The sequence below is a fragment of the Eublepharis macularius genome, chromosome 4, assembly GCF_028583425.1.
Source record: "Eublepharis macularius isolate TG4126 chromosome 4, MPM_Emac_v1.0, whole genome shotgun sequence".
Taxonomy (NCBI): Eukaryota; Metazoa; Chordata; class Lepidosauria; order Squamata; family Eublepharidae; genus Eublepharis; species Eublepharis macularius.
This window is the reverse complement of record NC_072793.1, coordinates 27127833-27141402: the sequence shown is the minus strand read 5'-3', so window position 1 is coordinate 27141402 and position 13570 is coordinate 27127833. Positions and strand designations below refer to the sequence as shown.

The 13570-nt window shown below is 48.1% G+C and overlaps 1 protein-coding gene across 1 annotated transcript; it reads right to left on the bottom strand.

The window, feature by feature from the left end:
* Window positions 1-434: 434 nt before the first annotated feature.
* On the bottom strand, window positions 435-2832 carry SOCS3 (suppressor of cytokine signaling 3). The gene is made up of 2 exons (XM_054977236.1): window positions 2727-2832; window positions 435-2397 (listed from the first exon to the last, which is right to left on the bottom strand). Exon 2 carries the CDS (start codon window positions 2328-2330, stop codon window positions 1713-1715), a length of 618 nt encoding a protein of 205 aa, XP_054833211.1. The 5' UTR covers window positions 2331-2397; window positions 2727-2832; the 3' UTR covers window positions 435-1712.
* Window positions 2833-13570: the final 10738 nt, after the last annotated feature.

Below are 13570 nucleotides of genomic sequence, written 5' to 3'. Positions count from 1 at the left end.
AGTCCGTGTTCAAAGAAACAGTCCTTGTGGCTCTACCTTCTGTTCTTCCAGCCTGAACCTTTAGAATTAAAGTCACTAATGCAAATTTCAATGTCAAATACGCTATGTAAAACAGCCCTGCAGTATGGAGAGTGTTTTTCTGTCCTGGACCCTGATGGTACAGCCGCCAGGAAAGTTCCCTTATATCATACAGTCATGCCATTAGGCTCTCTGCAATATCAAGATGAGTGGGTGCTTCACTCCTATGGAAATCAGTGGGAGTGAAGCAGCCTGCTTGTTCGAAGTATTGCAGCTCTTTACTTTTCTAACCCTGTTATTAAGAGGATCCAAGAAACTGTGTTGGGGTGCACTTATAATTACCAAGAGAAGGGAATGGGGCAGAGGAAGAGAAGAAGAGAAAGAGTCAAACATGTCACTTAAAAAATAGTGCCCTTTATTATAAATTAAATGAATGTTTTGTTTCAAAATCCCTTGAATATAAATATAAATAGATGTGCAAAGTTTTCTTCCGCATTTGATTTTTGGTTGAATCTTCAAGCATGTCTAACAGCCTGCAAGGCTGAAGGGTAGAATCTTTATAAAAGACAGAATGATTTTAGGCAGGTCTGTAAACATTTCTTTTCTGTAAAAACAAAACCTCATCTGCCCTTCTAAAACCCTGATGTGGAAAAAAATTAAAATGAACACATAAAATTTTGGTTACAGTTTTTTTTAACAAAAAAACAAAAACAAAACTTATACAAGAGTTCCAGGTAACTGAGTTGTTGCTACATTCCTGTATGTTTCAGTTATTCAGTGCGATTAGGGCCCGAACAGATCCACAATCCTTGCTGTAGATGGGAGACCACTCTTTGAGGAACTGGAAATCCAAGAATGAAGGCAAGGGATTATCAGTCCGGGGAGAGAAGCTCGAGGGGAACAACCACTTTGGGAAAAACGGCTAGATCCATTCTGATCTCATCCATTCTGATGTTTCCAAAGCAGTGATGTAATTTCTCAGAAGCGTGTCCTCCTTTGCTTTCATAACGGCCCAGAGAGTGAATGGCATTCTCCCCATGTGATGTGCAGTAAGTCCAAGGGAAAGAAGAGGATGTCGATTCTACGGCTTATACCCTTGAATGAATGCGTGGCGGCATCCTTTAAGGAACAGGCTTGGGGGTGAAAATAGATTCTGCCCCTCAAGTAGATAAGAGAGGTAAAGCATTTGTTTTTTAAAAAAGATTTCCCCTTAAAACTGAGGAGATCAGTCTTCAGGCACTAGCTGGATTCCAGTGCATTTATTCCATTGTCTACAGAATGGTTTTGGTCAGAGGTTAGAAGAGGTGGGGGGGGCAGTGCAGAGCCAAAAAAAAAGCTCATTGTAAACTGTCCATTGGTTAGGGAGGTTGCAAACCATTTTCTCACACCCAGCATGCCCCCAAAGTCTTTCATGGGCTGCAGCAGGCGAGGGCAATTGTATGAAGGAGCAGCAGCCCATTCCATAGTCCAGCAGCATCCATCTCTCCCAGAAAGCACCCCCTGGCAAACCTTCCGGTACTGGCAACAGCAAGACAGTCTCTGTGATGGGCAGAGGCTCACAGGCCGGACCCCATCCCCTCTCTTATTCCACAAGCGAGGAGGCTGGATTTTGCCCTGTAGTCTCCTTGTTCATCCGGCCCTGCTTTGTTTCCTTTTGTGCTTGCATCTCGCATTCTACCCCTTCAAGAAGCCACTTAAAAGGGCGCATCATACTGGTCCAGGAATTCTTTGATGGGACCTGGGAGCTGGGTCATCTTCTCGTAGGCGTTCAAGTGTCCGTTGACAGTCTTGCGGCACAGGTGCTGCAGGGTAGACACGTTGGAGGAGAGGGGGCGGCTCAGCACCAGCGGGATCTTCTCTCCACCTGAGTAGATGTAGTAGGCACGCTTGGGGTGGGACGCCTCACCGGGCTGCTGCTCCCGGAGGGGCATGTAGTGATGGACCAGCTTGAGGACGCAGTCAAAGCGAGGCACCGGCTGGCTGCTGTGGGGGTCGCTCTGGAGGGAGAACTTGCCCCCTTCGCACTGGATCCGCAGGTTCTTGGTGCCGGACTCGGTCTTGACGCTCAGGGTGAAGAAGTGGCGCTGGTCGGAGCTGTCCCGGATGAGGAAGGTGCCGGTGGGCTCGGCGCTCAGCAGCAGGTTGGCTTGCCCCCCGGTCACCGCGCTCCAGTAGAAGCCGCTCTCCTGCAGCTTGCGCACGGCGTTCACCACCAGCTGGTACTCGCTCTTGGAGCTGAAAGTCTTGAGGCGCAGGCTGGTGTCCAGCGGGTGGCTCATCCCGGCGCTGGGGAACTTGCTGTGGGTGACCATGGCGCAGGGAGCCAGCTTTCCGGCGATCCGGGCTGCTGCCGAGCGCAGCGGCGTCTTCGAAGCTAACCTGCGAGGGAGCGCAGAGGAGAAGGGGTGAGACAAAAGGCGTGCCTCCGTCCCGGCAAGGCCCGGCCCGCGGCGTCCTCCCCGGCCACCCCTCCGGAAACCTCCTCCGGCGCGCTCGCCAGCGACGAGGGGTTCCCCGCTTGGCCGCAGCGCCCTCGGGCCAGGCGCCACAGCCCCCCACGAGCTGCACGGGCGCCCCCTCCCTGCCCGACCACGACCCTTCCTCCCCCCTCCCTGGCCCTTGGCTCGCTTTTGCGAGACGCGCCACGCGCTCCGGGCCGCCCCGCAGCCTTCTCCCGCGAAGCAGCCGAGACCCAAGCGCGCGTTTACCTGCAGAGCGCACCGAGGCGAGGGCACCGAGGCCGGGCTCAGCGCTCGGCTCGGAGGCGGGCGCAGCGAGAGGCTCCTCGGCTCTTTCTGTTTTTTGGCGCGCCGCGCTTGTCCTACTTGCAAAGCTGCCGGAGCCCCCGCTGGAGGCTTTTATAGCGCATCCCGCGGCCCCGCCCCCGGGTTCCTGGAACTCGGCTTCTTCTTGTAACGCTCCCGCCCCGCCCCGGCCGCGAAAGCGAGCGCGCCCCAGGCAGGCAGCCAGGCAGCGGCCAGCCCATTCCGGGCAGCCGGGGAGCGAGGCCGCCCTTCCCCCTCCCGCGTCCCGGCCGCTTCTCAGCCCACCGCTGGCTCCGAGGAACTTGGAGGAGGGGCGGGAGTCACGTCTCCCCTGGACAGCCGGGCCCGGGGCTCGAGGCGAGGCGAGGCGGGTCTGGGGCCTCGGGGCGCGGTGGCTGGGCCAGGGCGGGGGCTGGCGAGAGCTGCGGCGGGGCAGAAGCCCCCCGTTTCCAAAAGGAGGCCTTTGCCAGGAACAGACGGGAAGGGGCTCAGGAGACGTGGCACCCCCCCCCTTCCCCAGTGTGTCATCTTGAGAGTCTTTCTTTCGGCAGAGAGCGATTCAGCCTCGGGGGGGGGCGGGGGGAGTCCGTGCTGCTGAACATTAATTGCATCGCCCCCTCCCCCGGGCGCTGCCAGCGCAAGGGTGAGACCCCGGCGCTTATTCATGCCTTAACCTTGCTCAAACCGCAGCTAGTTCTGCAGCCCTTCCAGTCAGGGCTTCAGATTTCTCAAAGGAAGCCGCCGTGTAAGCCCCGACCTTAGACTTTTTTTCCGAAGTATTTCATCCCCCCCACGCCCGCGCTATAGTTCCTCTTTCGTATGCCCCCGAGTGCAGGTAAGAAACCAAGGAGGGAGGGCAGCCGCTAGAGGGCGTCGTTCTTGCCCGGGCTGGGATGTGGCAGTGACCTTTGCTGGCCCGTGTTGCACAAAGCGAGGAGGGCTCGTCAGGTCACTGCCATGACACAATTTACAGCACGGAGTCCAAACCTGGGCGCTTTCTGGCATCGAGACAATCCGATTTGGCTGGAGAGACTGCAGCCAAATTTCCTTTGTGTTCTGCAAATCAGTCTGCACCAGGAAGCCAGGAGCTCCGACCTGGAGCTTGCATTCTCCCTGTAGACGCAGGGGTTTATCCTTGTGATGCAAAGAAACTCCGTAGACGTTGACAAAATATAAATGCACTCTATTTGCATGGCTAAAATTTGCAGAAGCTGGAGCTAGTGTGCTTTGTATTATTAACTTTGCAAGGGCTAGTGTATCAAAGCGCTCAATTTCTGTAGCACATGAGTTTTGATGCCCCTTTGGATAGAAATGGCAGGGACTCTAAGAAGGTGAAGCACCAATATAATTCTGTTAACATGAAAAGTATCTTGTCCCGCATACCTGTTCACCATGGATTGGATTATGAGCACCCAGTTTCCTCAACAGCTCAACTACAGTAACCTTTCCTTCCTGTTTGGTCACCCATGCTTTTTGCACAGGGAACTCAAATATACATGCAGATTACTTAGGGGGAGGGGTAAAGCATATTTGTTTATTTGGACAATGCATATACGCTGTCTCTCCGGAGATCTCCGAGCAACTAGACCTGCTTTGCAAAGCATCCAGGGGAATCCTCTCTGGCTAGGTAGCTCCTTGGGCTGCTGTCACTCAAATGGCTTTTCCCGAAGATCCCACTGGAGAATGCCGGAAAACATTGCCATGCATTTGCTCTGGAGAAGGGATCCCTCCCTCCCTCTCAGCCCCCAGACTGAGCACTTTGTAGTGTTTGGCAGGATGTCCCTGGGCTATGGAAAGGTTTGGGGTTTAATTATCCGCACAGCACGGAAAGACTTTTTTCCTTCTTTTTTCAAGGGCTGCATTCCACCCCTATCCTCACTTGCCCTTCCCAGAAGAGCTGCAGGGAAAAGAGACAAACCCAGACTGAGACATTTGGGAACTAGAAAGGCAAGTTGCTCTCCCCCCTCTGTTGTTTTGGTTCGGTGCCTGAGGGCACCGCGAAACAGGTCAGGTTACTACTTTAACCAGTAACTGGACACGCTGCGGCAGCAATTCTTAAGGGAAGGAGTTGGTGTGGCAGGTCAAGATGGAGATAGAGGAGACCTTCCCAGTCGAATTATGGAGCTCGGCTGCTGGAGTTGTTGCAGGGCAGAAGCAGTGTGATGGAGCAGGGCAAGGGTAGGTTGGGGAGAGTTGCTTTGTGCACTGGCCATGTGACAGCTGCTTCCCACTTGATGCAGTAATTGTGTTTGCTGCAGTGGCCCTGATTCTGCTGTTCTCACCAGAACGCTGCCCTCTAAACAGTTGGCCGTAGGCTCCCGGAGCAGCGTGGCTGCTGCATGTTGAAGGATAGCCGTCTGCCCTTTGCATCATGTGTAGCTACTGTGGGAAATGGTGGCGTCAGGCTGCTTCCACACAGGGGCAGGAAAGGTGCTCCCGCTGCAGAAACAACAGCAAGGGCTGTGGGAACAGATAAGCATGGTAGCCGCATGACCTGTCTCCCTCTCCACTTGCAGAGGATGTGTCCACCCCCCTCTTACCTTCCCCCCCTTTTGTTCCATGTGTTGATAGAGAAGCACTGATGCAAAGCAATCATTCTGGGACTCCTCATGACCCAGCAAACCCCCCCCCCCATTCACTTTCCTGTTGCACTGTAGCTCAGCTGTGAAAAGGCGCACGCGGGGGGGGGGGAAGCCTGCTAAAGGGTTACATAGGGAGGAAAGGTGGAGCTCAACCCCATTCCCTTTCCCTCCATTAACTGTGGGGGCATGGGCAGCAACCCCATCCTTCCTCTTTCCAACCAGTTTTCCTTTGATCTGACTCACCAGGAGGCTCATTAGTTGTGCTTGGAAGGAGAATGGCATCAAATTGTGGACGCTCCCCAAGGCAGTGGGGGCATACTGGTTCATGCTGGGAAAAATTCCCTGCCCCTCGGCAGTCTCCTGCTTGTTGCACAGTATTAGTAGTTTAATAAATATTCAGTTGTTACCTGATCCAGATGTCTAAGGTCCTGCTCCATTACCAGAAGTAGTATGTCCTACAAGGTAGCGCTTGACATTTCCCTAGTGCAGCCCAAATGTGACTCTTCCCTTACCTATCACATTTATGGCTGCTGCAAGGGCTGGGTGAAGTGTCATAGTCACCTATTGGATAGCTCTAGTGATATCTCTGGTGACGAATTTTAATTTCTTTTGTCCTTGCTCCTCAGTGACTACGTGCTCCCCCATCGTACTAAGCCAGTGCCAGAAACACATTCAGCCTTTTTTTAAAAAAAATGTGAATGACAGGATGGCTATGACTACTGCTTTTTTTTTAAAAACTCCGGAAGGGCCCGTGTCCCTCTCTGTTTCTTCTTGTGCAAAGGTTGCGGAAAGAAAGAAGCAAGGACTCACACTCGTCTCCCCATCGCTTCCAATATTCAGATCCTGGCGGGCATGTGAAACCACATCAGCCTGTGTTAAGCAAGTGGTCTTGGCCAAGCCTTTTCTCCATTTCTGGATTTTTTTTCAGCCAGAGTTTTTACTGTAGCTCACCTGTCTGTCTGTCTTGCCAGTGTGTGTGTGTGTGGGGGGGGAAGGGCGGGGAGGGGAGGCAGATCTGTTAGGTTTGACCTTGGGAAGAAGCCGTGGCTATTTGCGTGATTCCCTCCTTGAGAGAATGAGGGAGGGAGACTCTCCCCCTGCCCCAGAGCAGCTGCCATATCCAACTAGGAATAAACACCACCGAGCAGTTCTGGGAAGTGAAGCTGCGGGAGCCGCACGGCAGCTGCTCTGAAATGCAAACAATGTACGAGGCTGCCCAGAGCCCTTCCCTGGAGTAGAAGCCCGCTGCCGAGTGCAGGAAGATGTGAGAGTCAAGCCAGGTGCTGCTCAGAGTGAGCTCTGGCAGTGGATTTCTCGCACGCAGAAAAGAACAGCTGGGGCCCAAGCTTAAGGGGAAGCCTGGCCTCTTCACTTGAGATGCAGAGGAGTAGGCTGGGGCTACTCAGCAATGAGACGGATAGCCAAGTTCCATGTCAACAGAGTGGCACTTAGGCATCCAACAGAAGTTCTGGGGCTGAGCCCTGCAGAAGTCCCATGAGAAAGGAAGTATTCAATTAATGCAATGCCTTTGTACCCCACTCTTTCCCCAAAGGGCTTCAGGCAGCTTCCATATGCTTCCCAGGCAGTCTCCCATCCAGGCATCTTATTGGCCACCTGATGGGGAAGCTCAGTCCAGATATGAGTGAGATATTTTCGGTCAGCGGTGCAGCTGATCAGTAATTTAAAAAGTCAGTTTGTTCTAGGTGGAGCTGCCCTCCCCACCAAGCAGCAGGTTCACTCTTTGGATCGGCTGCATTTGGGACTGCAGATGGAAGCGCAGAGTTCCAATGTGGTATGTCAAACTCCATTTATTGGTTTCGATTGGTGCACCAACTAGGGGCCTTTCTCAAAAAGCAGCCTTTGGCCCCATTTTCCATGCTCTGGTCTCCTATAGGTTAATTATTGCGATGCTTTCCACGTGGGGCTGTCCTTGGAAAAGGTTCCAGTAGCTAGAATTGGTGCAAAAGCCACCAGCCAGATTGCTGACTGTCATTAAATACAGAGATCGTATGATAGTTTTATAAAAAATTGCCCTAGCTGTTTTCACTTCCAAGCCAAATTCACAGCACTAGTTATTATCTTTAAAGCCCTAAATGGCTTGGGATCAGTGTACCTAAGGACCACATCTCCACTCAATAATTAAGATCTTATTCTAATGCCCTACTACATCTCCCTCCATTATTAGGTCTTTTCAGTAGTAGCATACGACCCCACAGATGGCATACTCTCACCATCTTTTTGTCTGGCATCGAGCTTATTAAGCTTTCAACACCAGATGAAGACCCAGACCAGTGATCCTCAATGTGGTGCCCTGCCAATGTGTTTCCTGGCACCTGCTTCTTTCTCCCAATCCTGGGTTACCGCCATTTTATTGGAGCCGTAGGTGTTTCAGAAGTGCCCAGGAGACATCATCTTTGTGTCTAAAAACAGCATCCATTTAGAAAGAGCTGTCTGCATCACAGAAGGATATTTGGCTTGGAACCTCCCAATATTTTACGACTTGCCCCAGCCCTTCCCCATTAGTGGTTGGCCATGCCTCCTCCCATAACAGACTTTTTGTGTTGGCATATGCGACATGCTTTCAAAATTCCAAAAGTGGCCACAGGTTCAAACAGGCTGGGGACTCCTAATCCAACCGTTTTGACTTTACACTAAAAAATTTTTTTTTTTTAATTAACCATTATATTATAATAACAACATTCGATTTATATACCGCCCTTCAGGACAACTGAAGACCCACTCAGAGCGGCTTACAAAGTGTGTTATTATTATTCTCACAACAATCACCCTATGAGGTGGATGGGGCTGAGAGAACCCTAAGAGAGCTGTGACTGTCCCAAGGTCACCCAGCTGGCTTCAAGTGGAGAAGTGGGGAATCAAACCTGGTTCTCCAGATTAGAGTCCTGCCGCTCTTAACCACTACACCAAACTGGCTCTTAACCGCTACACCAAATTATATATTTTTTAAAAGTATATATAATATCTTGTGTTTCATAAGCTGTCTCAAGAGCCTACATTGGCTGAGGAGTGCAAAATAGAGTTAAAATGTGAACCAGTGTGGTGTAGTGGTTAGCACGCTGGCTTAGTAGCAGGGGAATCTGGGTTCAAATCCTCACTATACCATGGGGTTCACTGGGTCATCTTGGGTCAGTCCCTCTCTCTGAGTGTAATTTACCTCATAAGGTAGTTGTGAAGATAAAATAAGGAGAGAAGAACCATGTCGGCTTTCTTCAAGGTGGTGAAAGCTATGTAGGCCCATAGCTATATGTAATCTAATATTATGTATTTTCTCTCAAGTTAAGTGCACCTATAATTACAATGTTAGCTTACCATACATCTGTAATGTGGTAGCACTCTAGTTTACTCACAAAGGGAATAATGTAGCAGTTCGACTCGAACAGGGCATAGAATTTTGAGAAGAATCTAGCGGAGCGGGGCTGACTCACAGACTGACTGGAAATTTTTTTTCATATAGGAAAAGGGCTGCTCTGTCTCACAGGCCTTGCCTATGCAGTTCCATTTATATAATGGTTTTGATTATCTGTATTACGAGGGAAGATGTGCTAGTTGGAGTACGAGGAATAACCAGGCTATCATGGATGAATGATCCAGATCTCAAGATTAAGTCTGTGCATTTCAGAGCCATCTCTATTCCTCTTGCCATGAAAGTTTATAAAGTCTGCTATGAGAGAGATGGATCCATTGGTATTTTCCAAGTCAATACCAAGAGCATGGATGCAGAGGAGTTTGCCATGTTAGTCTGTAGTTGCAAAATAGTAAAGAGTCCAGTAGCACCTTTAAGACTAACCAACTTTATTGTAGCAAAAGCTACGAGAATCACAGCTCTCTTCATCAGATGCATGGAGGGTATGAAGAAACTAGCCAGTTTCTTCATAGAGGATATGAAGGACATGGAGGATATGAAGAAACTAGCCAGTTTCTTCATATCCTCCATGCATCTAACGAAGAGAGCTGTGGTTCTCGAAAGCTTATGCTACAATAAAGTTGGTTAGTCTTAAAGATACTACTGGAATCTTTACCAAGAGCATGGTGGAGGATTAATTTTATGGAGCAGGCACTTTATTTTTGGCTCAAATGGATGTACTCGGTTTGTTCTATTGTGCAACAAAAGAATCTAATTTGGTGCTCCCCAAATATCTGCCTCTGTACCTTTGAGGGACACTTTCTCATCCGTGTACAAATGATTGCAGCTGATGTAGATAATTCACAGTGCAGTCTCTGGCAAAGTTACTTCCTTCTCAGCCCCCTGATTTCAACAGGGTCATACTGGAGTAGTTGTGCATATACTGCAATGACAGTCGCTTAGTCATGTCCCTATATCATGTCAGTATTCATCCATTTTCTCCAAGTCCCTGTCCCAGTTCAATTAACTTGTACTGCATTCCTAAACACAGGACTGCGGGGTATATTGGGGTATGTTTGCACAATAAAGCAAGGCTAAGTAGTCCACTGAGTATCTACTATTTTCCTGACACGACTAACTAGTAGATAGTTTATCTTCATATAATTTCACAGCCAATCAGCACTGGATATCCCCTGCTTCTCTTCTTAACTCCAGTGTACCTTGGAAAGGAACTTCATACTGCCTTTCATACTTCCAACGGGAAGCTGCTATATTGGAATTCATATGTAAATTTAACTCAGTCAGGCTGGGATTGAATAGAGACTATGAATGGTCATCTCATTATCAGAAGTAACTAACTTCCTTAACAGAAGCAAACTGATCTCCATATCAGAAGCTACTGTTTGCATTTACTCCGCCCTCCCCCTCTCCACCTATATATCTGACCAGTTTCTTCTTGCCCTCCATGCATCTGACGAAGAGAACTGTGATTCTTGAAAGCTTATGCTACAATAAAGTTGGTTAGTTTTAAAGGTGCTACTGGACTCTTTTTGATCATACTGCCCAGAAAAGCTTGGCTGAAAACGGTCCAATAGTAAGAACAAGAGAACAAACGATCATATATTCATAAACTCCTGCTTTTATTATATGAACCTCATTTCCCAGTTGCAGATGCATTGCCATTCACACTGACGTTCTGGTGCTGAAACAGTTTGCTTTACCTCCCGCTACTGTTGGGCATACCGATATGAATGAAATGCTGTCACTACTCACTACTCGGGCAATGACAATTCAAAGTCTTAATGGAGTAGTTGATAAGTAGATCAGAGTCTTACAGAACAGAGCTCACTCCTAAAATAAGAATATGATTTGTTCTGTAGACAATGCCCAGCTCTAAAACATTTATCTTGAATTATGCCTGTGGCCAAAATTGTTTTAAATAGGCGTGTGACAAGGCAGCCCACAGGAGTGCAGGAAATGGAAGTTAATTTGAAGATGCTGAAATGTCTATAGTAGAAATCCACCATTACCCTACAGATCTATAATTCTTACAGGACCTTAGAAAGACACAGTTAAATGGAAGTCTTCTATGCAAATAACGATATCGCCAGAGAACAGATTTCTGACGTCATTGCGCCATGAAATGGGAAATCGTGCTATGAAGACGCTGTCGTGCCGTGAGTGTTGTGCAATTTTCTGGAGGCTTTAACTGGTGTGTGAAAACAGCCTTGGTAATGTGACTTATGGCACAGCAATCCTAAGAAGAGTTACTCCAGTCTAAGTCCATTGATTTCAATGGGCTTAGACTGGAGTAACTCTTCTTAAGACTTCGCTCTGAAACTCAGGAGGTGCCTTAAATTCTAATACATTTACTGTGACAAAAACGTTTACAGTTTGGTGTAGTGGTTAAGAGCACGGGACTCTAGTCTGGAGAGCCGGGTTTGATCCCCCACTCCTCCACTTGAAGCCAGCTGGGTGACCTTGGGCTAGTCACAGTTCTCTGGAGCTCTCTCAGCCCCACCCACCTCACAGGGTGATTGTTGTGGGGATAATAATGGCATGCTTTGTAAACTGCTCTGAGTGGGCATTAAGTTGGCCTGAGGGGCGGTATATAAATCGAATATTATTATCTACAGATGCTCAGCCTTGGCTGGAATAACATGGAACTGTAGGGCAACAGCACAACTGGGAAATGTCTAGAGAAGTCACTGGCAGAAAAATGCATAAAAATGCAGTAGGTCTATTCAGCCCCCGCTAGCTTCTCCTTCCAATTGACTGGCCATTGTTGTACAGTGGTTAAAATCTGAGTTGGACTTGCAGGTTTAGAGTGCTCACTATGTTGGGTCTGGAAGTTGAAGGCCCCTTTTTCATAAGGACTACTGCCATGGTGTTTGGTCTGATAAATCTTGCATCCTGTTGAATTCTGTTAAGAATGGGACAGCAAAGTTTACCTGCCTGGATTAGATTTACTGTCCCGGTGAATGCTGCTGAAGAGGGGCAAAAGGGTCTTGGTAATCAGCCATGCCATAGTCTGCTGAGATTCCCTCTCTGGGTATTGAAGAGCCACACAGCCGATGACAGTTCAGAGTGGCAGGCAAGAGGCAAACAAACCCGCTAGTCTACTATAAGGAATAAGATCCTGTTCCCCAAATCCTGCCAGGATGCTTGGAAACTGAGTTGTTTATTTTTTTAAAAAAAATTCACATAGTCAGACCCTCGGTGCTCATTGTTGAGTCAGCTCCGGTTGGGCAACGCTCATGTAATGCAAAAAGAACAACTCACAATTTACTGTTAAAGCAGGGAAATAAACTTCACAATAGCTGATGCTACATTTAGCCCAGAAAAGAACTGACTGCTGGAACCAGGGTTTCTACCACTTTCCTAGCCCTGCAGAACCATAGGACCATTTGGGAAAACCCAGAAGAATGGACATGGACTTAGGAAGTTTCTGGATGAGGCCAAGGAAAACGAGATGGTCACATATGGGAGATCCGATTTGCAGAATATGAAAAGAACGTGGAGATTTCAATACTGGGAGATAAGGCCACGTTCTAAAAAAGCAAGATCAAGAAAGTAAGGCGGAATGCAGCCAAAATCAAAGATTTTATGTTACCCTTGGTTTCAGTGAGGGAAAATTAAGCATAAATAAATAAATACTTCCACACATTAAGCTGTGGCCCTAAGATTTCATTATTAATAGATAATAAACATGCACTGGGTAGAATATATATTTTGGGAAATGTAATAAAATCTGAAAAAAACCGGAACGTTTCAAAAGAAATGGGAGGGATATAAAGGATAATGATACTCAAAGAAAGTAAAGGTGGTTTACGGCTCGGTGTATCACATGCAGCAGAATTGAGATGGTAGAAGTCCTGGCATGGAAGGATGGGCCTCGGAGCACAGTTGAGGAACTGCATTTTTGTTTTTTTAAAAATATTTTATGCTGCTTTCCCACCCAGCTTAAGGTCCCCAAGGAGGCGAACATTTCAAACATTAAACACTGTTATATATATCTAAACACACACACAAACTCATAGACCCACTAGGAGCTAGCGAGGGAATGCCAAAGAAAACAAAAAAAAGGCTTTACCTGCTGGTGGAAGATGATGATAGAAACAGACAAATCTCCCTGGGGACGGAGTTCCAAAATTTCAGCACCACGTCCAAGAAAGGCCTTTCTTGGGTTGCCATCTGTCTAGCCTCAGATGGTGGAGGGAACCAAAGCAAGGCCTCTGAAGATGACGAGAGTGCATGGGTAGGTTCACATGGGAGACGCCAGTGCTTCAGGTATGCTACTCTGCAGCTGTTTTTAAATGCTCCCCTATATAAAAAAAAGCTTCCTGCATGTGGAAAACTAGTTTAACAGAAAGCCAGATGGATTGGAACCCTTAGCTCTTCCATGCTAATAAAGATGCAAATCCCAAAACGATTACTTGAACCTTAAATAAAAGATCAAGATGGGTAGTCATGTTTGTCTGTAGCAGTAGAAAAGAGCAAGAGTCCAGTAGCACCTATAAGGCTAACAACATTTTGGGAGGGGATGAGCTTTCGTGAGCCACGGCTCACTTCTTTAGGACATCTGAAGAAGTGAGCTGTGACTCACGAAAGCTCATACTCTACCACAAACTTTGTTAGTCTTATAGTGCTATTGGACTCTTGCTCTTAAAAGAAAGAAAGAATCAGCAATAATGTGAGGGATGAATGTGTGTTTATTGTGCCTTTCAGGATGACATGGTTCCCCTTGCACTGGTTGCCTTTCAGGTATAGGAAGGAAAATAACCGTTGAACAACCTTTTTCTTCCTGCAAACTCAATGGGATAGCAGGCCAACAGTGAGTG

Bases quoted from the DNA above. Each gene is read 5' to 3' on its own strand.
- SOCS3 (XM_054977236.1), bottom strand. From the start codon at position 2,330: ATGGTCACCCACAGCAAGTTCCCCAGCGCCGGGATGAGCCACCCGCTG.